Consider the following 27,852-nt stretch of genomic DNA (forward strand, 5'->3'; position numbering starts at 1 on the left):
AAATATAAATGAATTTTTATGTGTTACTATTTTTTGACTATTATTTCTTCAATAATTTGGGAAAATAATATAAGCCTTCTTTGCAACAGCGATTTTTTCGCCGATCTGCAGTTTAGATTTCACGCTAGTCCAACGACCAGTGTCTACGCAATTATTGCAGTCGAACACATTCGCTTTTCGATTGACTTAAAAAAATTAAACACAAATCACAAAAATTATTTAGGAAATTGTATTTTTAATATTTTTGCCACAGAATAATACAGTAGGTATGCACCTATTGTTAATAATTTAATAATCATAACGCTTCGGTGGATTGAAACTGATAAAGGAAATAATAAAAATGTAAATTTTCACTTTACGTTTTTTTAAATCTTAGGCATTGAATTTTATTTGCAATAACTATGAGATGCGTAAGTCTTCCCGGCATGGAAAGAAAAATGAAAATAATTTTGATTTACGTGATAGTACTGTTATATCCAGTGCTAAATGATGAAACACTTAACAGCAAGCAAGATCCATTTGAACAAGATTTGTGTAAGTACTGTATGTTCTATTTTTAATATCAAATTGATAATAATGGCACCGAAAAATTTAATCCACATCAAAAGTGTATTCTTTATTATAGCGTTGTAGCACTCAACTCTCACAAATAAAATGTATTTTTTTTTCAATTTCCGGGAATTAAAAGTTAAACGAAAATAGGCTTAAATGGAAAACACATCCCTTTATTTTTTTACTTCTTTTTAAATCCATTTAGCAATTAGACAATAAAAACATATTTTAAAGCAATTTTTTTATTTAATTTTTTAATTATTCAACATTAACTCTTTCAAATATAATTATACGAGTTCAGCTATGATAAATTTAAAGGAAAAGAAAATTAAAATCCAAGACTGATGCGGAATTTTCTGTAAAATAGAAAACAAATCTTGATATAAAATATTACTAAAATGACTTGAATATTTAAAATCATAAAATGTTTCCTTAAAACCAAAATCGACGTGTCCCAGTATTTTTGCTTCCAATTTCACAAAAACACGTAACACCCGGTGCATACTTTTCGTATAAAAAGCATATGTATTTTATAATTTGTTGTAACTGTAGCTCCTACGATTCTACAAAAGAAATTACATCTCGTGTAGGTAATTAATTTCCAATTTATACAGTCCATATAATATTTGTTGAGATAAAATTCCAAGAAGACCCTTGCGTAACTTTCTTAGAATTAACCGCATTCGACACCCGATGTAAAAAGACATTGGCGGTGTGGTGTTCACCGTTCATCCGATTAAAGTGAGTTAAGAACAACTTAACAAAGAAAAATGTTTTATTTACATTCTATATCAGCAAATTTCGTACACACTGTACAGGTGTCTCAAACTCGATAGTATGGGCCTACCTACTGTGAGGATATATAAAATTTAAATAAAATTTGAGACACGTGGTGTTAACTGGGATGAGGTAATCTCCATTTTCAATAGAAAGTATTATCTTCGTGATTTGACAGAAACGACTAATGATGTCATCAATTATATTTTTTCCAGAAAAATATCCCAATTTTTTTCCTGTTAAAAAGCTCTCTCTTTACTAATAAACTTTTATTAGAGAAATATTTCTGTATTACTTCCCGTTTGAAAAGTTTTCTCATTCAGAAAAAGTTGATATGTTACTAATTTACGGCGAGTCACAAAAAAATTCAAGAAGAGCTGTAGAGTTACCTACATCGAGAAAGGTATCCAGTGCGCCTCATTCTTGATTACCTTTACAAGATTGGAGGCGACCTTGCGACGAAATGAACATGCATTTTCTCTTCGGAAAAATCAAATAATTGACCGAAGGGTAGAAACAATGTTAATATTGCTAGACTGTTATAGTGTTTCGAACAAAATCCACGAAATTATATACGGCAGGCTAGCCGAGAATTGAATTTGGATAAATTTCAACGAATTTTAAAGACCAAAGGGTATCATGACTATAAAATTCACAAATTGGAATATTTGCCTGAGCGTCACATTGAAGACATCTTAATTTTATAGCTCAAATTGTAGTAAATGTAGAAACTGTTTATCAGAACCTTTTTCAGCACGTTCTTTAAATGGACGAAAGTCGGTTTGGTTTGTCAGTAAGTAATGGTTTGCCAAACAGGCGCAACGAACACTACTGGTTCATTGAAAATCCCCACATTGTAAATCCAGTTCAAAATCAAGGCCATTTTGGAGTAAATGTATGGTGCGACAGTAGGCATTTAATTGGTTCTTATTTTTATGAACATACATTTAACAGCGTGAGTTACCTAAATTTCCTGCAACCAATAACTTCCTGCACTTCTGGAGAATGTGCGTTTGCAGTTAAGGAGAAACCTATAGTTTCAGCACGACGGGGCTCCACCCCACAAAGCCCGGGTTCTGCAGCAATATTTAGATAACACTCCCAAAAAAATGGATTGTGCTTAATGGACCTTTTCAGTGGCCCGGAAAGTCACCAAATCTAACACCCCTCGATTTTTTATGGGGGTTTTAAAAAATAAGATTTACAAAACACCTTCACGAGATATTAATCATTTGAAAGAAGAAATCACAAACGCCTGTAATGAGTTAAACGGCGAAATATTAATAAACGCAGCTCACAACGAAGTCAGGCGAAGATTGGATATGTGTCTTGAAATGAGAGGAGGTCATATAGAGAATAGATTGTAATATGTATGTAGTATGAAATTGTTTTCCTTATTTTTTAAGTTTAGTTATTGTTATCATCACTTTTTTTTTAAATGTATTAAAGAATTACCGATTTTAATCCTTTTATTTATTCCTAATGACATTTACGCACTTTAAACAACAAATATTTAATTATTTTCCAACGACTACTTGATCCTTACACCGCTAATGTGATTTTTAGATGGTATTTCTTTTGAGACTCTTTAGGACGATATTGCTTATAACTTTTAAACGGGAAGTAATACAGAAGAATTTCTCTAATTATTTTATTAGAAAAAAGAGAGCTTTTTAACAGCAAAAAAAATTGGGTACATTTCTGGAAAAAGTATAATTGATGTCATTAGTCGTTTCTGTCAAATCACGAAGATAATATTTTCGATTAAAAATGGAGCTTACCTCATCCCATTTAACACCACGTGTCCCAAATTTAATTTAAATTTTTTGTATCCTCACAATACGCCCATACTATCGAGTTTGAGACACCCTGTACATAGGTACTGATGTCTTTGCCAAGGTTCAGAAGGCACCTACTTTGTCGGTTTTACATGTGACAGGGACAGGTCATTTTACTATTTACAAAAACCGTTTTTTCTTTCACCTCTCGAAACCAATATCAACCTACAACACCAAATTTTTGTATCAATTTTTATTTACAGTAAGGATATTTTTTTAAATAAACACACTGTACTATTTCATATTAAATATTTTACATTTTAATATTGTGTTCTTAGATAATCTTCAGGAAGAACTTGCTGATCTCTTTAAATTAAATGAATACAGATTAATGGATAATAAAATATTGAAAGGAATATTGGACGATTTCAACATAACAGATCCGGAGAGCAGATCATTTATAATTATTGATAAAACAGTATGCGGAATGTGTAACTTTTTGATAAATCAAATGAAGAAAAGGCTTATAACAATATTATTCTTTGCAGAAAAAATTTGCAAAATGTATGTCATGCTATCAACACTAACTCTATCTAACTTTTGCAAAGAAGTAGCCAACACACAGCTGGTAAATAAATAATAATATTTGAATATTTTGTTGTCGGTGGTACATTTATCATTTATACAATTTTAGCCGACAATAGAATATATTTTGAATAATAGTAAAATCTTAGATTCAGAATTAGCTTGTTCAATACTATTACAAAAAAAACGGTGCTATTACAATAAACCTGAATTGAAATGGAGATTGGAAGTACCCTCAAAATCATTAATGAAGATTCCTGTGGTAAGTTGTTTCCTGTTTCCTTTATCTTTTATATTTTATTTAAAATAAATTTTGTTTTAAATATTAAATATTTAAATTATGCAATTCACACTAGGTGCAAAGATAACGGTAGTAACCAAGAAAAAACGTCAATTAGATCTTAATAAAGTAAAAGCCTATTTTGCTCAATGAATGTACTGGCATTCTAAAGGTAAATTTCCACATGGGTTACTGTGCTCAGTTTATGTCCACACCCCGTGTATCGTGTTCCAAACAACTCGTGTGCATTTCCCCATAGCCAACTGTTTAACCACACTCCATTTACGCACTTCCAGTTTGTCAGAACTACTGTTTGCAAAATCGATTAATTCGAAGAGTATGTTGTTGCAGGCGTTATTATAGCAAAGCTATAACAATTCATATCGCACGATGCCCACTAAACAACTAAACACGAAACGTAAATGAAACGTTGCAAATGAGCTGTTTTACTACACATTTGAAACAATAACTAGAAACGTTGCTGTTTCATTACAGAAATGTAGCACTTGAAAACTTACTTAGTGAAACATAGCCGAAGCATTCCAATTGAAGAGAGTTTGAAACATTACTCGAAACATTCCCTTTCAATCTCGGAAACGTAACAACGACAAACAAACAACCCTTTGCTTTTGTTTATCTTATGGAACTTCCATTCGGCATTACTTAAATTTTGCTCTCAAGCCCCATCATTATAGCAAGCGTTAGTTCATTTGCCTTTGTTATATGTACAACCAGACATAAACAGAAAAAAAATTGTGGTAGCATATTTATAACACAAGTCTAGAAAAAATGTATGTTCGTGACTTGCGCAGACCGCGCGTAACAGCCCGAATTTATTTATTTCTCGTGTGCCGTTTTCAATTCGTATTATGTTAGGTGTTAGGTTAGGTTTGCGGTTTGCCTTTACCCGTTTGCCTGGCTTCGTTGTTCTTCATCGTTACCAGGGAGAATAGTCTCCATGATCGTTACTTTGATGCTATTTTATGTGATAATTTATAGTGTGTGCAGTTGTGGTTATTGTAAGGTGCATATAAAATAATGAATATTGATGCAAAATGTTTAAAACGATATGTGTAGAGATTTCGAATTTTGCGTCACATCTACCTAAACATAGTTATTATACCCACTACCTAATACCTATTAAAGACAAGAGGACAAAAACTAAAAAAAATGGAACATGGAACTATACGTTTCGGAGAACTATTTGAAATACGGAAGAATCAAGTGAAATATATGTCATTTATTTTATATTTTGTACAAATGTTTATATTTGTGTACGTGTATAGGAATGCTTAAATAAAAGAGTTTAAGTATACCTACAAATATTTATTTTTTCAAGATATCCTTTTGTATCTTATTTATTTCTACTGTAAAATTTATTATAAAAAGGTTAGATGTAATATTGACTATGCGTAGAAGAAATTGTAACTTCTTTATATTATTTTTCAGTAATGTTATTTGTTTTTCATGTACCTACCATTTCAAGATTCATTATCATAACTAATTTTTTTAATTATCATTTCGTCATTGTTACCATATTCATGATGGTCTCAACATTAGAAAATTTCCATTTCAGAAGCGTATTTGAACAATATAAAATGATGTGTAGCTTTTTTAAAATGCTTCTGATATTGTTTTGTGACATTTTTATTTGTACGATGAATGGCAGAATCCGTAATCCATATTAGAAACTTTTTCAGTGGCTTCTCAAAAAGAAAAAAATTCTTGATAAAAGTTGCTGCATCCCCAAACTAGAAGAGCAGTTATTTTTTTTAATATACAATAACATTTTTCAGTTAAATTTTTTGAGAAATCAGAAAAAATTGTCTGGATTACGAATTAAGTCATTCACAATACAAATAAAAATATTACAAAAGAGTATTAGAAATATTTAAAAAATTACTCACACTGTTTATACTGTTTCAAAAACGCTTCTGAAATGGAAATTATCTAAAGTTGAGAGCATTATGAGAACAATATGGTATAAAAATTATTATGTTACTCAAACATTTCTGAAAATATACTGAAACGTAAAACAAAAATATCGAGTGCATAAATGGAACATCAAAAGAATGTTACTGAAACCAATTTTTTGAAACGTTTCATTGGAAACGTATTTTGGGGAGGACATCTTCGGTTTCTATTGGGTTACCAGAACGTTGCATGGATTTTTTATGAAACGTTTCAAGAAAAATGGAAACGTTTCTGGAACATGTCAGAAACTGAAAAATGTTTAGTGGGTGGTATCCAAAATAGTATGGCCATGGCATATTTGTATCTATTTCCACGAGTAGACATATATGGGGCTTGGCATTTTTGCTGTTATCGTGTTGCACGTTAAGAATTTTTGATAATTTTGAAAAAGTTACTGCTATGTTGTTTATGGTCTTGTTACTGGATCTCAGACTAAAACAGACAGAGCCGCTCCTCAGACAATAGGGGTCCTCTGAGACGTTCCGTAGTGGCCTCTGTAACTTGTCGCATCCCGTGCTTCCAAGTTTAGCTGTTCTTCACTGTCGGCATTTTCAAGAGAGGCTCTGCAAAGACTTCGTCGCGACTGAGACTAAGGCAACCTTGTCACCCGTCTTATTACGTAGGTGTTGCTGCGCGCGCATTTAGGCGTGGAGTGGGGTAGAGGGCGTGGCATCAGGTACGTCCCAGGCACTTCTGCTCGCACATCTGGGTCTGCGCAGTCTTATAGCAGAGGGGATTGGATGGAGATGGAAGGTCCTTGTTGAATAAGGACTAAACATCAAAGATGGTCAAAATATCTTAGTCACTTATAAACTCAAACTCTGACCATCAGTGATTCAAACATTGGTCAGTTTAGATGTGAAGTCCTTGTTCACCAAGGCACCAGTAAAAAAACAAGTTGGAATTACGATTTCGTCCCACCTCATCAGGAATATATAACCTTATTTGAGGTTAATGATGTTGCTAAAATGAATTTCCTGAGTCCGGTAATGGTAAACTTTTTCATGGAATATTTTGATAGGGCAGCGCTGGAAACAATAACTAAACTCAATAACCATCACAATCACATTGGAACCAATATGTGGTTAATACGTTCACTACTTGGCCACGTTAAGGACAACTTTGGCGATTTCTTAAACCATTTGAACAGCCGTCATCAAAATATTCGGTTCACTATAGAGAAAGAGAAATGGGGACGACTAGATGTCTAGTAACTAGAAATAAGCGACAACTGGCTTGTAGTATCAATAGGGAACCCACCTATATTAATAAATACCTATAAGCACAAAAAATTATAATTAAAGCATTAATTAACAAAGGTAGGCAATATCGGATAAAATGAATATAAACCAGATCAACAGGTAGCACGCTTGCTTTATGCCCATAATGTAATAGACCGCCATATTGCAAATAAAAGTGCAAGATTCATATCTACACGAAAAGATTAAAAGGAGTTAAGGCTAGTAAAAGACGGGCTTGATCCTATGTTTACACCTGGAGTATACGGCATGTGAATATGGGAAGGATTATGTAGGTATAACAGAGATTGGTTTTTACAAGAATGAAGGAACGAAGGAACATAAAGATGCCCAACCAGCCTCAGAAATCAGCCATCACCCGACAAGCCTTAGATGAAGTACAATAAATTTCAAAGACACCGAGGCACTTGTGAAGAGGACAGGATCTACAACCTGGTGAGAGCAATGGAATTCCAACAATATCTAGTTGATATGAATCATGAAGAAAGCCTTCGGATGAGTACAACCTGTTTACCTCCTCACAAGAACAATCAACGGCGTAAGAATACGTGATACACCACTGCATAGGCCTGAAGTCATATGCAACGGCAATATGGTATCGGCGATTCAAAGGTAAGACCATATCTACTATCTAACTGCAGAGGCACAAAATACAGGGTGATTCAGAACTTATCCAAAAAAAAAAAAATATTCTGGATGTACAAGGGACCCTTACAAATACAATTTTGTAAAGAAAAAATAAAAAATGGCAGTTCGAAAATTATTTAAAAATACACTTCTGCACGGCACTGGAAACTGGGCCACTGTAAAACCTGACTTTACACAATGCGACCGGCATGGCGGTGTGATAAAAACGGACAAAAACTTTCGGAAGGAAAGAAATAAATAGAATTTATAGCACCTATTTTATATCGGCAAATTCAACTGCTTTTGCCTTTATTAATTAATAAAATTAAGTTGTGTTTTTAAATAATAAAATCATTTGACATACCTACCCGATGTTACAACAACAATTGTTCAAAATTTTATCCACCAACATGTAAACACATTTGGGTTCGTCTTACTAAGTTTATACGAACTAAGACAAATGTTGTCTTGCTCTACCATAACACAAATGCTTCTCCATAATACAAGCGTTGTCTTGCTTCACCATAAATTAAAACGATATCCATCAACTCCGAATTGCTATCCACGCAAACCATTTGTGACACTAACTACCAAAAAAACTATTGTAAACACCACAGATAACAAGTAAACACTATCGCGACGAGGATTGCAAAATCGGATTTCAGTATTCGGAGTCGCTGAGGCCACGTGTATTGCGTATTTGGAATGACATTAGAGACAGTTGCTATGTAGTGGTTAAATGTACTATAACTTCAATAATTATTTTCTCGGAAACTATTTTACAAAAATTTTTTTTACAATTTTGACTCCATTTCTCATGCTGCGTCTATTCCCAATTTGTTTTTGGATAAGTTGTGAATCACTCTGTATATAATAGTGGTGCACAGGTGTGGAGTATGAGCAGCAATACCGGAGACGTACCCGAGGTCCGGAACCACGTTCTCTATCCCATAATTCCCATTCCACAGTACTAGAGGCGCGTCATCAGCAATGTAAGCGGAACTTTGGGACCACTGAAGATATCGATAGTGAAAACCGTGAAACATTTGGAAGCATTAGATGCAACCAGTTACAGATATCATTACAGAGTCTCAGACATTATCTGAGAAGTACTGTCTGTATATAACGACCTTAAAAACAAAAACCAAATTGGCATCAGGCCAGACGTATAGGATCTAATAGCGGGTCCGCCTCCCATAGAGCTTAGTCCAAGAACATGAGACAGATCAAAAATTCCTAACTGAGGCTAAGGAAGCTGAGAGGTACATATGCTACGGCATATCAACCCGAAAAAACATACTTTAAATATCAGCAGAGGCCGAATAAGACATAAAACCGCTAAAAATAGTATGGTTATAATTACAATCTGAAGCCAGACGCTTTTTTTGTTGAATATGTCCATTTGTTATTATTTCCATTGCAAAAAAGAAAAAGCAATTTTTCTTTTTGTAAAATATAGAGGTAAAAAAAATAATTGGTATGGAGCGTTCTGGATCTTAATCTCACTCTTTGCTTATCTTTACCTGAGAAATATTCTCTTGACGTTTGTACACTTCCTGTGTACCAAAGCTATTTTTTAGGAAAAGCCAACATTTTGCCCTTCTCGTTACAGCATTGTACACTACATAAAGTAATATGTTTTAAGGTAACTTGTGAAGAACAACTCAAACCACTGAAAATACTTCATCTCTCAGATTTTCATATCACACCAGATTATGAAGTAGGTGGAGTAGAGAATTGTGGTTACCCAATGTGTTGTAAAAAAGGTTTAGGAAACTCATTCTGGGGTTCAAATGCAGGAAAGTGGGGAGACTACAATTGTGACGTACCTCCATGGCTTTTTAAAAAAACATTGCATCATATAAACCAAACTCATAAGGTTTATATTTACTGATGCATAAGGAGGAATAATTTTATTAATGCATCATTTTATAGGAGATAGATCTAGTATATTTTACTGGAGATATAGTAGATCATACTATATGGAAGTCATCCATTAAGGATAACTCTGATATTATCGATTTTACATTCAAAACTTTATTTGAAACATTTCCAAATACACCAGTTTTGTCAGTAATTGGCAACCATGAAAGTGCTCCCGTAAATGTGTAAGAAAAACCTATTGTGAAAATTATTGCGAAATTTTAAATTTGTAATTTTAGATTTCCTCCATCTGACGATAACATTAAAAAGGCTGGTCTGTCTGACCAATGGTTATACAAATTAATGTCAAAATTGTGGAGTAGTTGGTTGCCCAAAAAGTCTCAGAATACAATAGAAAAGCAGGGTTATTATTCTTACATGGTTAATAAAAAATTCAAAGTTATTGCTTTAAATAATAATGTATGCTATTATTTCAACTGGTAAATATTGAATATAGCCATATTTCAGAAATTATTTTTTGCTTGTAGGTGGCTTCTCTACAATACAACATATTTAAGTGAACAATTAAATTTTCTAAAAACAGAATTAGAAGCTGAGAGAAATGAACAATTTGTTCATATTATAGCCCATATACCTGTTGGGAATAAAGAGTGCATTGAACCATGGGAAATTAACTATAACAGCTTAATCAAGAGGTGCAAATTTAAATAGTGTATTATTCCTATAGAACAAATGATTTTTTTTAGATTTTCACATATAATTCAGGGCCAATTTTATGGACATACACACACAGATGAACTAAAAATTTTCTACGATGAAAAGGGTATTCCAATAAATGTTGGATATAACGGAGCTAGTTTGACTCCCTACCAAAAATACAATCCAAATTATAAATTAATTGTTGTAGATCCCTATTATTATGTAAGTACAATTTAGGATAGTGGTATGTAACTGTAAGCTACTATATTTATAAATAGGTATTATATCTTGATTTAAAAACAGAACACTTTAAACAAACAGAATCAAGAACAGTGCTTTTTGAGTCACAATTTGTGTAAATATTACATAACTGAATGATGCTCTTTAACTTTAATTTTGTAAACATCAACTATAATCATTTGTTTATAGTTTACACCCTGTATTATACAAAAACTTAATTGTTCTTATTAAGGAATAGTGTAATTCATCTATTAAATGGTATTTAAAGTTAAAATTAGGATAAAATTTCAAGAACATGATATTGTAACTTAGTAACATTATTATTTTCAGGATGTTTTTGATGTTGACACTTACTATTTCAATCTAACCGAGGCAAACAATCACCAAAATCGTGCTCCAGATTGGTTAAAGCTGTACTCTATGAAAAAAGCTTATGATTTGAATAGTCTCTCCCCTACAGATATTGATAAAGCGTTAACAAATATATCTACAAATAAAACTTTATTTGATAAATACTGGAGGTAAGAATTTATTTGAATACTGCCATTATTAGTATATTACTTGAATTAAATGATTTATTTATTGTCTACTGGTTAAAAATAACAGTAAACAAACATAAAATAAATTTTCAAGTTTTATATTATGTACTTAATAAGTTCTTTGCCAAACTAAAATCAAATAAAAATAACTGTACAATATTAATATTTACAAACTTGAATATTATAATTTTTAGGGAACTCTATCTTGTTTTATTAAATTATATTATGCAAAAAAGTAAAAAATAAATAAATACTGACTTAACAAAAAAAGCGAACATATTGAAAACTGCTGAAATAGAGAGAAAGTGATGCATTGAATTCTCACGATAAATCGAAGTATTCGATTTTGCCATACTTATTCATTCTCAAGTGGACTAGGCTAATTAAAAAATCACATACATTAACAAATAAGTCGTATAGCACACAAGTCTTGGCATTATTAATTTGATTGACATGACATTATCTCGAGCATAGGCGTAACAGTTTGTTACTGTTCATTGTAAACAAATCATTAATATTGGTGATGCCAAGATTTGCTAACAAGGGATATCACTTACATAGACTTTAAATAAGCCAATGGTACTAGAACGTAGGTGCATATTATTAAAAAATATTTGTTTCTACTTCTGGGCAGCTTATGCTAATGCTAATTTTTAGCAATTCTTTTATCAAAACCTAGTTCCCACTGAATAAATCTCCAAGTTCGTGCATACCATGAAAATATATTTTTATGAAATGTAACTAAGCAATTTTTATTTTTGCAGGTTTTATGTTCGAAATGGAGATGCTTCTTTGAAGGGTGGATGCAACAAGAAGTGTAGAACTAAAATTATTTGTAAAATTTTTACTACTGATTCCATGAACTCGGAAAAAGTAGAATGCGCATAATAAAATGCAAATAAATATATTGCCATTTTATGACTAATATTTATTAAACCAATAATTTCAGAAAGGATAGAAAATGAACAAGTTTTTTAGTGGATTGTTTAATTTTGATAATTAGAATACTACGATAATAGTGAAAAACTACAGCGACTAAGATTAATTGCTAAAAGTATTGATATTAGATAGCAAAATCACACTTCTTTTCTTGTCCATGATAATAAAAAACTTATAGCATGTCTTCAAAGCCAATTAGGAACCTATTTTTACTGAAGAAATTACCAAAAGAAAGATTAAGTTTGCATTAATATGGTTTTCCACATTAAATGAATTTTATGCATTATTTAGACTTTTTTTCTTTCAAAAAATATGCATGTAACACTATGACATAAAAAAACTACCTTGTCTTCAAAAAATTCTATTTACAATAAATTACGTGTGTCTTAATCGTGTTTATGCAAAATGATACATTTTGCAATTAAATAATTAATATACATATTTTTTTACAAAATATTTCTAAATATTCTACTTAACTTATTTACTAGGTACACTATTTATGTAAAGGTTCCCATCGTATAGCCTTTTCTGTGAGAATTTGATCTTTTGACATATTATCTAGTAAAGCAATCTGTAAAAAAAAATGTTGAAATTATTAAGGATAAGATATTTTTTTCTTTTTACATATACTATTAAATTTTAAGACTGATTTTGTTATGGCGAAGTGTGTGGCACTGTTTATGTGCAGGAACTACCTAGTGGGAACCCTTCCAAATGACCAAACATAATTTCATGAGTATAACTTATCTCCCACGAAGTTGTAATGTTTTGCGTAAAATGAGTTTTTTATAGTCGTCATGGAAACGCACATTAAACAGCGTGCAGCACTGAAGTTCTGTTCCAAAGCCGATAAAACAGCCATGGAAATGTATCTACTGTTACAAACAGCGTATGGTGAGGAGGATCACATCCGAATGTCTTCCTGTAGTTTGGGGATGTTTAGTGATGGGTGAGACAGAGTGTCCATCATTAATCAACCATCAGAATGTCGGTAAACTGTGTACGATTGATCAACGATCAGACTTCAGCGCAGAGCGCTCAGCTTCGATGCACGCTGTTTCGGCGTTGAGTGAGAAATAATCTATTTCTCACTCAACGGTTTCGGCCACCACAAAACCTCCTGAACTACAGGAACATAGTTGTGATACACACGCCTTACAATTTGTAACACGTTTCCGTAGCTATTTTACCGGCTTTAAAATGGTGTAGTAAATAGGACTTTATGTATGATAGGATTTGCTTCTCGGAAAGTGCACAACAGCAACTTCACGACGAAGCGAGTGTCGTGGGCTAAATGCCCACGACACTCGCTGCAAAATTTTATAGTTCCAATAGGAACCGTGTACCAAAAGTGAACCCGAGAGGTGGCGTCAGTAGGTCACCTGGTAGCAACTTCGGGAACCAAAATTTTGTAGTTTGCAAAAATTAAAATTGAACTCGAGACGGTTCGAGAAGAAAATTTTAGAGTCAGTCGTTGCAGGGCTCTGGGAATCGAAAGATTATTGCCAGGATCCGGGATCTGAGTTGTTGCGGGGCTCCCGGATTGAGATTTTTTTTTGTGCAGGGCACTAGGTGTTGTCTTGTGCAATTTTTAGAGTCCGTTATTGTAGGGATCCGGGATCCGGGTCGATCGGCGTGGAAGCCAGAGTAATTTGAGTTTGGCTCGGGAAAACCTTCAAGTTTTCTATTCGTTGGTCTTTGAGTGATTTGCTTATTGGATTAGCTGCGGAGGCAAGTTTGGTGAGTTTCGATCGCATTAGTAGCCAGAGGGATCATTTTTGTTTGTTTATTGTCAAATTTAGATTAACATTTAAATTATTTGTTTTTTTTTTCTTGATAACGTTTGGCCGTCAGGTGAGAAGTAAATCTTATTTGATAGTGATGGTGTCAAGTGCTGATTCCTCTCGCCTAGAGAGTTAGACGCCCATAAGTGTGTATAATACAGTGTGGCTCGCTTTGCCGTGAGGTAGACCTCACTTTTAGATTTTAGTTTTTGATGTTTTATGGCCATCGTGTGTCACTGGTGCTGTGACCCCGTGCTTTCAACCGGCACTTGGCTGTTCATTCGAATTTTGTTCTATATACATGTCACAATTTTTGGTTTTTGTTTTGTTTGTTTTGTTGTTTGTATCGACAACGTTGCGCCCCAGGCGCTATTTTAATTTTTTATTTTAATATACTGCTGATTTTCATTTTTTAATTTTTTTTCAACTGTACCAATTATTTCTTTTACACATAAAGCCCGTGCATTGAAGGTTTCAACCTTCTAACTTAAACCGTGCCTGAGTCCACGTGCCTTCAATCTTATTTCCAAGGTCAGGCGGAAAATGAGAATTTTACCAAAAATTACCTGACCTAGTGGCAGCAGTGTAACTACCAGACAACTGCATAAAGTTGTCTCGGCAGGTACGTACTTTAAGGGGGCTGCAGCCAGGTTGTGCTGTGGTTTTGCTGCCGAGCGATGTCACATACCTACACGGAGTGTATTACAACAGAACTTGATTGCTGTATGCTGTTTGATGTGCGTTTCCATGACAACTATCAAAAATTCGTTTCATGCAAAACGCTATAACTTCATGGAAGTTACACGTATACTGATGATATTTTGTTTAGTCACTCACAAGGCTTAACAATAAAATTAGTCTTAAAACTTAATAGCCGAAGCGTGTACTTTTTTATTCAACATACTATTAATCTCTATAATAGGTAGGTAGTATTCAGTCATAAAACATTACCAATTACCTTTTTCACTTATATAGGACTAAAGTTTAAGTAAATTTTTTTGTGGTATGCAAGTAACATTTAGAAACAGAACAAACACCCTGTGCATTTTTACTTATTCTGAAATAACACTATCCTTATTATTTAAATTTAGAAATACAAAATTAAATTGACCTCAGCTCTATTCTATTCAGTTTCCAGTTAATAAACATTATTCCATAATACTGGGTGTTTCAGATAAACTGTACATATGTACTATGAATTTTCACTAAAACTTATTTTGAATGTAGCCTTGTTACTGTCAGCTTATTTAATTAACTATAAAATACTGAACATAAATTTTAAATTCTGTTTTATTAGAAATGCATCAATTTTTAACAGACTTTTTACAAATAATCAAGGACGATTTTCCTGATATTGATATTACAATAATAAGTCTTCCCATTATTAATATCGACCTCAAGTAAGAAAATATTTGTCAAAATAAGTTTGAAAAAACAATTTAGAAAAATTTATTTAGAATTTCATGTATTAATTCAAAAGTTGAACGAAGTGTGACAAAAAATAAAACTGGTTTATGTACTTTCAATATGCGATTACCATATGAAATAATACAAAAAATATACATTTCCAGGGGCCACAAAAATGGGAATTTTCCCAAGACCATCCTGGAAGATTAGAATTGTGACTTCAAGATCTTTAGTGGTATTATGGCGCATAACAAAAATATATTAATTCTCATAAATTTGACTTTCATCAAGTGGTCATTAAGTGACAAATTACTCTACTACACCATTACCATATGTACAGTACAGTTCATCATGAAAGCCCTTGTATAAATCGATACTGTTGCTGTAGTAAATCAAAATTTCAAATATTTACCTGTTTCCTAATATATTTTACTAATGTCACTAAATTTTCTGGGTTTACGACTCCTAACTGATAAAATCTTCTCCATAAAGCACCCGCTAAAACAATATCATCTCCTTGAAGACCCTCATCGTAAGACAAGAGAGCAGCTTGTAACTGTTCCGACAATTCAAATACTTGTTCTTTCATTAAAGAACTACTGCCAACCTATAATTAACAAAGTTGGCCAATATTAATTACACTACAACTCTAAGAACGACAAACACCAATTTAAAAACTTAAAAATAGAGAACATTGTATTTCAAAACTGGTATTAATCATATTTATTTTTTATATTAGTGAGTGTGCATTACATTTGTAAAAATAATCAGTTTCAACAATTACAAAATAAATATATATTATATTCACTCTCAGTTTAAAATTATACATGTACTATTTAAATATAAAAGATTAATATCAATTGAATTAATTTAGAAAAGACGCTAATATTTTTTACCATTTTGTTATTATACCTGTTTCATAAACCTTGTAGTAAATTCACCGTTTAATGCAGAAAAGTATATTCCACAAAAAATATTGCTGGTAAGTACTGCTGAAAAATATAGCACCTTTTGCATGTGCTTTATATAACGGTAACAAAAATCAATTTTTGTTGGTTTTCTCAGACAATTCTAAACGAGTCTCTTTCTCACATAAATGATTATATGTAAAATATTCATTTCTGTGGTGTTTTAAGTTTTTTGTTTTTAAAGGATATTCAACAAATAAGCAAAACGAAGAGCTAAATCTATTTCTCAAAACAGATACTTTTACAAAGTAGTACTCCTGATTACAAAATATGAAAACTACTAAGCAGATCTAATGAATGACAGAACTTAAACTAGAGATGAGAAAATTCCCAATCTGAAAATTCCTGGAAAGTTTCCATTGAAAATTCCGGAAATTTCAAAAAATTTTTTTGGATTTGGTATTGAGTTCTACATACCATTAGCTTTCCAAAAACCAAATACTTATATACATTTTTATTTATATTGGTATAAATATTGGAAAAATATAAATTATGTATTAATCGTCCGTTAGAAAAAATTACATGCTGAGGGTTACAGTGCGTAAACACTATACAGTATACAATATTTATCTTTATTTTTGAAGAAACAAATAGTAAATACATTAAATAATTATACTAGTTTTAAAATGTACCTAATTGTACTTTGGTTCAACTATCAAAATTCATATTAAATTTGAAAAGGAGGCAATTTATGAGTCTTGTATTGCTCTGTATTATGTAGATTGTAGACTTAACAAAGATTAAAATAAGTAAGTGTAAGTGTTTTCTAACTTATTTGGATAATATGGTCTTCTGGTATTCCGAATTAACCGAAAATCTGAAATTAACCAACGATTTTTTGTGTATGTTCATAGAAGTTAGAAGTAAAATTGGCTCCAAGTTTACAAATTGTTAGAAATATTCCCGAAAATTTTCCGACGGAAATTTTTTCAGAAACTTTCCAGGGAAAATTTCTCAAGCTTCGATTATTTCTTCCCGGAAAATTTCCGTTTTGGAAACTTTCCGGGACAGAAAATTTCCCATTGCCCATCTCTAACTTAAACAATATTTAACTAATCCAATCTATAAGAGTTATTTCTACTTACACCAAGTTTTTTAACTCTTTGGGCAACATCTAACCACAATGCTTCCACAAGTCCATTTCTAAGGTGCCTTCCGTCTGTTTCTTCTGCCATAGCTCTAACAGAGAGCATCCAAATGTATAGTTCGGTTATAACAAACCAAGAATAAAAGGTATCGGGTAAATCCAATTCTTCAAAAATGGCAGCATAATTGATTTGATCGGCAATACCTTCGTACAACAAGTATGCCGTTGCTGAGACTCTCTAGAATAAATTACCATTATATAAATAGAATACTTACATCCGTTTTGTGCTTACAAGCTTATTGAAATCGAAGAAAGGAATTTTATTTAGAACTTTCTTCATTAGACCCTCTTTTTGAACACTTTTAACCTCATAAGTGGACACATGTCTTAATTGCAAATTTGTTAATACTTTTTGTTCGAATATATATTTTTCTACACTGCAACACGTTTTAACCCTATTATTTGATTGGAACAGAACCTTAAGAAAAAAATTTATTTAATAAAATAATTTAACAAAACCACAATTAAAAACAAACTTACGTTCCGCCTAACAGAGGACATGCTAACAAATCTTGTAATATTCATTATAGAGATATTTATACCATGTTATATAAAAATATTTCTGAGCTTGAAATATATAACCTAAAAAAATATATTTTGACAGGACACGGGACAGAAAATTATAAAACTAAAAGTGACAGTGCCATCTTTCAGTAACGTGTATAACCTTTCATCAATTTATTCTGTGCATGGAAATGGTGGAATGACGATCCATAAGAGGTAAGTAAAAATGAGAAAATTTTATATATTTTTCAAATTTAATGTCCTAAAAAGGATGCCGCTAGATAACTGATATTATATTATAAATATTACTAATAAAAATTTTAGATAATATATAAATATTATAACATAATTTGAGGGAGAGACATTCTTCATATGACCTTCTTCAAAGCAGTAATATTTTTTCCAAAATACATATGTACTTTTGAGTCTGATCCGATAGGTAATAATTTTAGTTTGAAAGATTATCTAGCTATTAATGTGTTTTAATTGCAGTTTTCAATATTTGGTACTAACGTGAACTTATATAAAGCAGTCGAAGATGCCAAAGTCGATGAACAGATTGAATTTGTTTCTTATAAGGGATTAAATTGTGAAGTTTCTAATTTACACAATTTACAACGTTATCTTTTTCTGTATATTCACAATACAAGTTTATTTCATGTGTATGTCGAATATAGATAGGTATTCGTACCTATGAAACGTTATAACATCACATTTTATCGTCAAACATATAAACATTTGTTATGAACATATAAAAACAGTACCGTCTTAAAATTTGCATCAACGTTTTTTTATTTATGTAATTAATTTTATCTATAGTATTTTTTTTTGACACTTTAAAACATTTCATAATAGGTACGCTAGAGTACAATAATTTTAATCATATAGTGTATCGGACATTATGCTACATATTTTTAAATAAGTGTATACAATCTGAAAACTTTATTATTTTATAACATTAAATATATACCTGTATATTATACAAAATGTTTGTAAAAGTAAGGTTATTAGAAATATTTTATTTCAGAAAATGAGTAAACATGGCCAATAGATCTGCAAAGAAAGTGAAAAAGCCATTACAAACAACTTTAGGAAAAGCAACCTGTCACGATAATGAGAAAGATGTGGATTTATCGCACGTTCAAAAACCGATAAACACAAGCGTTTTTGGTTTGAGACAAGTCCTGTCACTTTTTCAAACAGCTACAAAAGAAGTAAGTGATGCTTAAGTGGGATTTCCATTATTTTGATTATTTTTTATCTTTCTAGGTTCAAAATTATATAACATATGAATGTGATATTATGTATGAATGTCGAACATGTAGGACGATATTTCGTAGTTTGGCAAATTTTATACTTCATAAACGGGACTACTGCCGAGAACGGTTCAGTCACCTAGATCTTATTAATAACAATGAAGAAATTCAAGTAAGAATTTATTTCTAGCATCATACTTTATAACGATTTAATAAACTTTTATAGGAAAACACTTGTTCGGAAAATACACAAAATAGTTTAAATGACGAATCTACTCTACTTTTGTCTGATAAGAAAGAGGTTTCCGATACGCTAACGAAAAAAAGTTTACTGCCTGTAATTGAAAGATTGAAAGAAAAACAAGAAATATGTCAGTTGGCACAAGAGGTTTTGAACCAAGATTTGTCTTCGAAAGAAGATACAGAGAATTCCAACGACCCAGATGCTACAAATAAGAATAATGATTTACTACTGGAAGAAATAGCAACGAACAATGCAGCAGTTTTTCAAACTGTTCTACGGAAGTTGCCAAAAAGAGACGCTAAAAAGCCAGAGTTTATGAAATCTGAGGTAATAAAACTTTTATACAGAATATTATAACCGATAAGTAGAAAAAATTTGATATAAATGTGATAATTTTTGTATTAAAATTTTTCTAAAAGTATTTCACTTGACAGTACCTAGTATCGTGAATAAAAAAAAAATGTTAGAACATATAAGTAAACGTATTAAAATATGAGTGATCAAGGTTTTTAAATGTGTCCGTTAGTCTAAATACCTACTACCTTGTTTTTCATTACATTAAAAATAGAATTTCTCATTATCTATAGAAATAATGTGGCAATAGATCCTTATTCAATATTCAAATATAAAACTTTTAAAACCACAGAAAACATGAAAATCATTTATCTATATCAGGAGAATGAGTCATTCTGTTCAATCATTTTTATTGTTATCATGTTTTTCTGTATTACTTTGATATGATAGCCACTTTTCTTCACTGTGGTACATTCTACACATTAAATGAATACCAAATAAAAACAAACAAATTCTAGAAAAATATAGGTTTTTGTATCACTTTAACTTTAATAGCCGATAGAAAAATCTCATTGTAAGAAGGAAAGTTTTTATAAATATGGTAATCCAAAATTTGTCCATATTTTAATTTTTTCCACAAATTCACAAAAAATGTAAAGTAATCAATATTTTTTATTTTTTTATGCATTCTTTGAAACCATGATGTTAAATTATTTACATTCAAGTGCTTATTGTTTTGTAATAATATAGTTTTATTTGGCGATGTAGTTTTATATAAAAAATGTAATATAAATGTTATTCGCAATATCCGAAATCGCCTACTGCCCGATTTGTTTTGTCCGAACCAAAACGCATTATGGTTCGAACAATGAGTAAAGCAAATTAACCAGAAATAAGTGTTCGTGAGCATTTAGTTTGCTCCGTGGACCATTTCTTTTGCCCATGTCGTATTCTGGCTATTACGTTTTACCTCGGACGTGTTTCAAGTATTTTTATCGTTATCTGACATCGCTGCAAATTCTTCTATCAACGTGCGCTAAAAAGCCAGGTTGTCTTCTGGGTCTAAGCAAAGATTTGTTCGATGTAATTGCCTGAAGGCATGTGCAAGCATAAAATTATATATAAAATGTAGTTCAAAATGTCACAAAAGCAATCCTTGCAAAAAAACAAATAATATTTGTTTTTTTAGTTCTTGTTTCCTTATTTCTTTGCGAGTTTTTGTTTATAATATAATAACATATATATTCTATGATACCTACCTACGTATAAATAAACGCTTTATTTTTTGTATTCATTGATTTATTCAAAACGTATTCTTGGTAAAGCACAATAGCCAGAACGAGACGTGGACAAAAGAAATGCACAAGCCAAAACAAAAGCGGCCGCACAATTATTTCGCGTTGTGGGTGAGATACTTTACCCACGACGCCTTCAGGTTAATTTGCTTTACTCATTGTTTGAAGAAAAACTCTCTAAACACTGTTGGTAAATTACCATACCTATAACGCATTTTGGATAAAAAAATGAGGCAGTGGGAGATTTCGGCTAATGTGAATAACTAAATATCACCAATATCTCGGAATCACGAGAGCACCAACCTCGATAAACAAATATTTGCTATTAATGTTTAAAAAAATGTTCATTGTTAGCTTTAACTTAAACAAAACTTAGTTAAGTCCGAGTAGACAGCAGGAAAAAAGTAGGTGAATTTTAGGAATCATTGTCTCAAAAAGTATCTGTTCGATTTTATCTAGGTTTGTTTTATTCGAAAGTATACATGTTGAGGTATGCTGACAAATTTCTTTATAAAATATATATCGACTTTAAGTGCTGCTGCCATGGCCGGCCTAAAAAATATTCCTCGCTCGTACATTCCCAAGATTACATGCAGTCGGTTGATCTGAAACAAAAATTTCAAAATGTAACGTATGATGCCCTTCGCAAAATGGGATTAAAAAAAATATCACAAAATGGCAGCCGATTGAATTTTACATTCATTTTTTCCTTACTTTCTGACCCTTCTGGCTTGATAATAAAAAAATAATTAAGTGAAAAAAAAAATTTTACATTCTGAAGTAGAAAACCTATTTGAAAATACATATTGTGTCAGATTTTGCAATTAGTTTAGTCGTTATCTGAATATTTTGGGAACCGTCTTTGAGTAGTATGTTTTGAGATAATCGTGTTTGAAGTTTGCTAAAAAATTGACATGCTTGGTCGCTGGTAAATCGACAATAACTTTTACAGTTCTTGGAATATCAAGATAACATTTACACACGATATTCTTCATATGGAGTATTATTTTGGAAAAGTCAATTTTTGTAAGAAATTCATAATACATAATATATAATATGTTGAGAAAACTTTTTTTTTACTATACCGTTAATCTGCCATTCCGGGACCATAGAGTAGGCCCTCCACAACACTGGCAGCATCTTCTGCAAAGATCTGTTTTCATTAAATCCTTACTTCCCAGGTCACGTGAATTTTGATCAGCATTTCTTCCTACCTTGGTGTCCGGTAAATTGCCCATAACTTCCACAATTATTGGAATTTTAATGAAATTTACACACAATTTAAGACTACAAACTTTAAGATGAGTGAAAAACAAAAAATTTAAAAAAACATGTTTTTCTTCTTAGTTATTCCTCCTAATGGTTTTTGACACTGTATAGTTGGGCACATTCCTATAGGTTGTAGTTTTATCAGATAAACATTCTTAGTAATGATGCTAATAGTAAACGACATAATAAACTCTATTCAAATTATGTTGTATAATATATTAGTTCAAAACAATGAGAAATATTTTTGTTGTACTGATATGCTATTGCTTAAACTGTTCAGTATACTCTAAACATGAATGAGTTTGTAGACATATGTAATGTTATGCTGTGTTATGAAATCTTATACAAACAAAAAAGTTCTCTTCTAATTGAAAAAGCTTTATAATTTGATTAAAACATACACTTTTAGGTAATGGAAATTCATGGAATTTTGGATAGCGATGAAGCAGTTTTAGGACCAGATGGAAAAATATGTACGTTTGAAACTAACAAAATCAATGAAAATCCAATTATCCCAAAGAACGATTTGTTTTGTACAGAATGCAATTTAAAATTTTCTACTAAGAAAACCCTTACATATCACATTAAATACAAACACAACAACACCCGATTAGTATATGTTTGTCCGGACTGCAAAGACACTTTCGCCAATGCCTGGTGTGTTTATAGACATCTTTTTAAAATCCACAGAAAGTCTTCTGCTCAAATTAAAAGAATGAGAGAACAGATTCACAACAGCTGTGTTAGAAAAGATCAGGAACCGATGAAGAAAAAAGACAAGAAATCTAACGAAAAAGTAGATAAAACAGATGAAGAAAATCAGGTAAACTTAATGAATTTAAGAGGTAATAATTTCATATTAACTGGCAGAATGAAATATGGTTGTATCGGGAATTAAAAAAGAAGATTCTAGTTTTTAGATCTCTTGGTCTAAAATTTTTAGGAGCGGTTATCATGCAATTCTAAGAAATAGCGCGACAAAAAAATTTTGCAATTTTTTTTTCTGTTGTTTATTCAGCTTCAATTTCCTTTTTTTTAAATTTCAATACGACCATTTTTCATCAAAATATCGGACTTTTAATGGAAAAAGATCCTTTTGTCTTCAATCATCGATATCTTGGCGACAAATGGTCGTACAGAGAATTGAAGGGCAGTTTCGAAAACTGGAATAAATTTCCTATAACATGCTGCCCAAACTTTTCGGAAAAAAAAATTTTTTCGAATTTAAAAAAAAAACAGGGTAATTTGTGGTTTTTTAGAAAATTGACAGCTAAATTAGAAATATTCACGAAGTGACTAATGAGTTTTATAGATCGATATACCCAGAAATTGTGAAGTTTCATCTCGGTCTAGCGAAGCGTTTCTTTGTTTCAAACAGTCAAACTTTTGAAAAAAATGAAAGGGTCACGTTTTTTGAGTCCGGACATTGAAGAAAACAAAATCCAATTGTTTCCAGCACGATTCGTCTTTTCCATCCTATGGTTCTGTTCATCAACTTTTAATTAAATTAAAATTAAAGTTTGGCTGTTTGAAACAAAGAAATGGTTCGTTAGATCGAGATGAAACTTCACAGGGTGCTTCTGGGTATATCGATCTGTAAAAGTCATACTTAACATTAGTCATTTCGTGAATATTTCTAATTTAGCCATCAATTTTCTAAAAAACCATAAATTACCTCTTTTTTTCCTGTTTTTAAAATTCGTGTAAAAGATGAAAAAAAATGTTTTTTCCGAAAAGATGCCGCAGCATGTTATAGGAAATGTATTCCAGTTTTCGAAATTGCCCTTCAATTCTCTCTACGACCATTTGTCACCAAGATATCGATGATTGAAGACAAAAGGATCCTTTTCCATTAAAATTTCAATATTTCGATGAAAAATGGTCGTATCAATATTTAAAAAAAAAGGAAATTGAAGCTGAATAAACAAGCTATCTGGTCCATGCAATGGCTTAGTTGAAAAAAATTTTTCCAAGTCTGTGGACTCTTAGAATTGCAGATAACCGTAGCTCCTAAAAATTTTCTACCAAAAGATCTAAAAACTAGAATCTTAGAGCTTCAAAATGCTTTTTTTTAATTCCCGATATGACCATTTTTCACCTATCTCAATCAATTTCTGTCAAAAATCACAGAAAAATTTCGGAAATTCTTTTAACCCTTTAATTGTTTGCATTAGTGTATAATTCAGTTTACAGATATAAAGGGTGTCCGGGAGCAAATGGGCCATATTTCAAATGTAGCTTGATCGATTTAGGTCAAGTTACTTTAGTAGAATTTTGTTTCTTTAAAAAACCACCAACTTTAAATTTTTTTAAGTTGACTTGCTAATTTTAATTAGATTTGGCAACCGAAGATAAACAAAGGCTTATTTTTTTTACCTAAGAATGAAAATATTGTTTATTTTCTTTGTTGGTAGAGATTTTGGAAAAATGCCTATATTGTATGTAGTGTTACTTTATTTGCTGTAGAGAAACTTGTCCTATGGCTAAAATGCATCATTTCAGAAAAAAATGGATATCAATTTGGATTCTAATCTAATTAAACTTCATCTATTTGCTAAATGTTAGCCTGTATAAAACTTTTTTTGCAATTTGCTTCAATCTCACTATGTAAAAAAATTGAACAAAAAATATTTAAAGGGCCATAACCTTTCAAGGACGCAACATTATACCAAGTTAACTTGATTTATATCAATTTATTTTCATCGAAGGATGCTACCCATTCACTTCTCAACACTACGTGTAGCAATTAGATATATAGAGTGATAATGGATTTTAGTGTATTCTTAATAAATTTTTACTTTTCCAGTGGCTAACTAATATTGAGGGAGATAATGATTTTCAAATGTGTGGGGGTTGTGGCAAAAGATTTGAGAGGAAGGCCGCTTTGCATTCACATGCTCAAATGTGTACAAAGAGGATAGCAGTCTGTAATACTATAAAAGAAAACAATGCCAAAAAGAAGGAAGAGGAGGTCCCCAAAGATTTAAAAAGTAAAAGTACGAAAACTGAAAAAGTTGAAGTACTCAAAGGATCGTTGAAGAGAAAACCCTACCTTTTAAGAACTTATAAACCGAATGAGGAGGAAAGTCACGATAATAGAAAAATAACATCGAATAAAGAAGATGATGTCTGTGATGTTAACGCAAATTGTGAGATAGTTGAAACCAACTGTGATAATAAGAAGGATGTTGCAGAAGAAGAAGTAACACATAACATAAGAAATTCTCCGTCGAGCCTTGAAGATCTGTTGTCCCCTAAAAAAGATTTTGTTAGCTCGCCATCTATAGAAAAAATCGATACTGAAAAAATGTTGCATATTATCGGTATTACCACAGACTACGAAAACAGTATGAATGGAACTAAGTATAGTTCCCAATGTTCAGTTGACGAAAAGACTTCCAACTCTGACAAACATTTATCGAAAGAAGGTAGTAGGTCTCATACTGCCAGCGACTTTGATTTATTTTGTCAAAGTGTAGCGGAGAGTTTACTTACGGATACACTAGGTTCTACACCAGTGGAAATAGAAGATTTCCCCCAAAAAGTAACCAAAACTATACCTTTAATATTACGAAGGAAAAATAATCCTAAACAGGAAAAAAAGAATTCCATTTTGGTACACAATAATGAAACACCCTTACGCAGTGACTTATCAAATGAGAATAAAGCTAAAAATCATATGAAAGTTCCTACAGAAAATAAGGACATTGCTCAAACAAATGATTCAAGCGAGTTAGAAAGTTTGCAGCCAAATACAAGTTTTAAAATAAGCGTTAAGAGCTTAGAAGATTTAATTGGCGTTTCACCTCAAGACCATAAAAAGAATTCAGAAAACAGAGAAATTAATAACGGGCAAATTGAAAAGCATAAATCAAATCATGACAATTTTACTGAACCTAGCTCTAAAGATATATCAGACACTTTAAGAGCAAATGTGTCACCAGAAAAATTACATGGAAGATATCCAAAATGTCTCAAAAGAAAAAGAACATCCTCATTTGATTTCACGGAATCCAACAAATTTTCTAAATCGTCAAAAGGGAATCTTAGTTCGAATAAACAAGACACAAGTTTTATTAGTAGAGCTTCGCCTTTTATGGATCAAAATAAACTTTTATGTGTACCGTGCCAGACAACATATCCTACCCTTTCCAAGTTGTTGTGGCACATGTCCGCACACTTTTCATGGTTTAGATTTCAGTGCAGTCGGTGTTCCTTCATTTCTTTCAACAAATTGGATTGTGCCAACCACGCAAAAAAAGTTCATTGTGTAAAAAAGTCATCGATACAAAGTGTTGTTTTACCCATTCCCAACTGGAAAACGGTTCTAATGTCACACGACTTTTATAAGTTGAACGATGATAATGATTTAAGTGGAAAACACACCGACGAAGTTCTATCCCAAAATCCGGAAGAAGCCGCCGTTATCAATGACTTGGATGAAAACACACACAAAAATGATGAATGCGACGAATCCGAGTGGTCTAACAGATTATTTGTGGAGTCAATAAACTTCGATTATGAACCAGAAAATGACCCACTAGAACCTGATCCTCCAATAGGCTGCGCTAACAACATCAAGCAAGAAAATATCGATGTTGTCAACAACGACCAGGAGTCATTTCAGATAGAGGTACCGCAAGAAATATATACGCTAGATGTTTCAGAAATAATAGAAGGGGTAAATTATGAGGAAAGGAACCGCTATGGTACAAGAATTAAAATAGAGGAAGTCGATGAGGAAGATGACTTGAATATGAGTAATTTTATCTCGATAGATCGAGAAAATGAAGCAGCTTTAATCGATGAAGTTAAAATTAAAACAGAAGTAACATCGGATAGCGATACAACTGATTTCAACGAGAGAAATGATGAGGTCAATAATTTTGAGGATCAGGAATGTTTTCATAAACATTCAGAACAAACTGTAAATATACGACCTACACGCAATAGAACGAGAAGCATAAAAACCATTCAAGATGATTTCTTTTATGATCTAAGTAAAGTCATAAAATTAAATGACACCTCTGTAAGTAAGTCAAACTTACAAAAACATAAAAAGTCTGTGTCCCAAAAAAATGCTAAAGAATCTAACTGTTCCGGTGGTAAAAGTGACACTCAGCCGATCAGAGTTTATGCTAAAAAAAAGTAAAACTGTTTTCGTTGTTTGGTAAATTTCTTTTAAATTATTAAATGTATAAAGAAGGGTTCTTCTATTAATTTTACTGTATGAGAGTTAACGAGTAAACTTAATGATTGCTATTTATGTTTTAAATAATTTTATTTAATTTTTTTTGTTATTTCTGCAGAATTGTAAATATTTGTATATATTTTCAATAAAATGGAATTAAAATAAATTTGTTGTAAATTGCAGTGCACCAAAAAAATGCTTTGTCTGCTAAATTATAGCACTCGTGCTATTACAAAGCCGATATGATCTAGCCAATTACAACTATAGCGTTTAGGGTTTGTGGTTACTTCCTATATCGACAGGACTGCAACAACGAAAGTAGTAATATTTTAATAATGGGTATTCATACTGTTTTTTGGA

At 31.7% G+C, this 27,852-nt stretch overlaps 2 protein-coding genes across 2 annotated transcripts; one reads left to right on the forward strand and one right to left on the reverse strand.

The window, feature by feature from the left end:
• Nucleotides 1–12,191: 12,191 nt before the first annotated feature.
• On the reverse strand, nucleotides 12,192–18,040 carry LOC108912442 (ubiquinol-cytochrome-c reductase complex assembly factor 1). The gene is made up of 5 exons (XM_018717666.1): nucleotides 17,920–18,040; nucleotides 17,672–17,857; nucleotides 17,378–17,617; nucleotides 15,737–15,931; nucleotides 12,192–12,704 (listed from the first exon to the last, which is right to left on the reverse strand). Exons 1-5 carry the CDS (start codon nucleotides 17,962–17,964, stop codon nucleotides 12,627–12,629), a joined length of 744 nt encoding a protein of 247 aa, XP_018573182.1. The 5' UTR covers nucleotides 17,965–18,040; the 3' UTR covers nucleotides 12,192–12,626.
• A 75-nt stretch (nucleotides 18,041–18,115) lies between these two features.
• Nucleotides 18,116–27,599, forward strand: LOC108912445. Its single transcript, XM_018717669.1, has 6 exons — nucleotides 18,116–18,159; nucleotides 18,971–19,157; nucleotides 19,213–19,371; nucleotides 19,426–19,770; nucleotides 22,711–23,124; nucleotides 25,108–27,599. Exons 2-6 carry the CDS (start codon nucleotides 18,984–18,986, stop codon nucleotides 27,451–27,453), a joined length of 3,438 nt encoding a protein of 1,145 aa, XP_018573185.1. The 5' UTR covers nucleotides 18,116–18,159; nucleotides 18,971–18,983; the 3' UTR covers nucleotides 27,454–27,599.
• Nucleotides 27,600–27,852: the final 253 nt, after the last annotated feature.

The sequence above is a fragment of the Anoplophora glabripennis genome, unplaced genomic scaffold (genome assembly GCF_000390285.2).
Source record: "Anoplophora glabripennis isolate ALB-LARVAE unplaced genomic scaffold, Agla_2.0 scaffold625, whole genome shotgun sequence".
Taxonomy (NCBI): Eukaryota; Metazoa; Arthropoda; class Insecta; order Coleoptera; family Cerambycidae; genus Anoplophora; species Anoplophora glabripennis.

What these genes read in the sequence shown, in the direction of transcription:
- LOC108912445 (XM_018717669.1), top strand. Translation starts at nt 18,984, where the DNA reads ATGGCCAATAGATCTGCAAAGAAAGTGAAAAAGCCATTACAAACAACT. An exon ending in TTCAAACAGCTACAAAAGAA is followed by an intron (nt 19,158 to 19,212) that starts GTAAGTGATGCT and finishes TTATCTTTCTAG; the next exon opens with GTTCAAAATTATATAACATA. An exon ending in CAGAGTTTATGAAATCTGAG is followed by an intron (nt 19,771 to 22,710) that starts GTAATAAAACTT and finishes ATACACTTTTAG; the next exon opens with GTAATGGAAATTCATGGAAT.
- LOC108912442 (XM_018717666.1), bottom strand. Translation starts at nt 17,964, where the DNA reads ATGAATATTACAAGATTTGTTAGCATGTCCTCTGTTAGGCGGAAC. An exon ending in TGTCCTCTGTTAGGCGGAAC is followed by an intron (nt 17,858 to 17,919) that starts GTAAGTTTGTTT and finishes TTTTTTCTTAAG; the next exon opens with GTTCTGTTCCAATCAAATAA. An exon ending in TCTTCGATTTCAATAAGCTT is followed by an intron (nt 17,618 to 17,671) that starts GTAAGCACAAAA and finishes AATTTATTCTAG; the next exon opens with AGAGTCTCAGCAACGGCATA.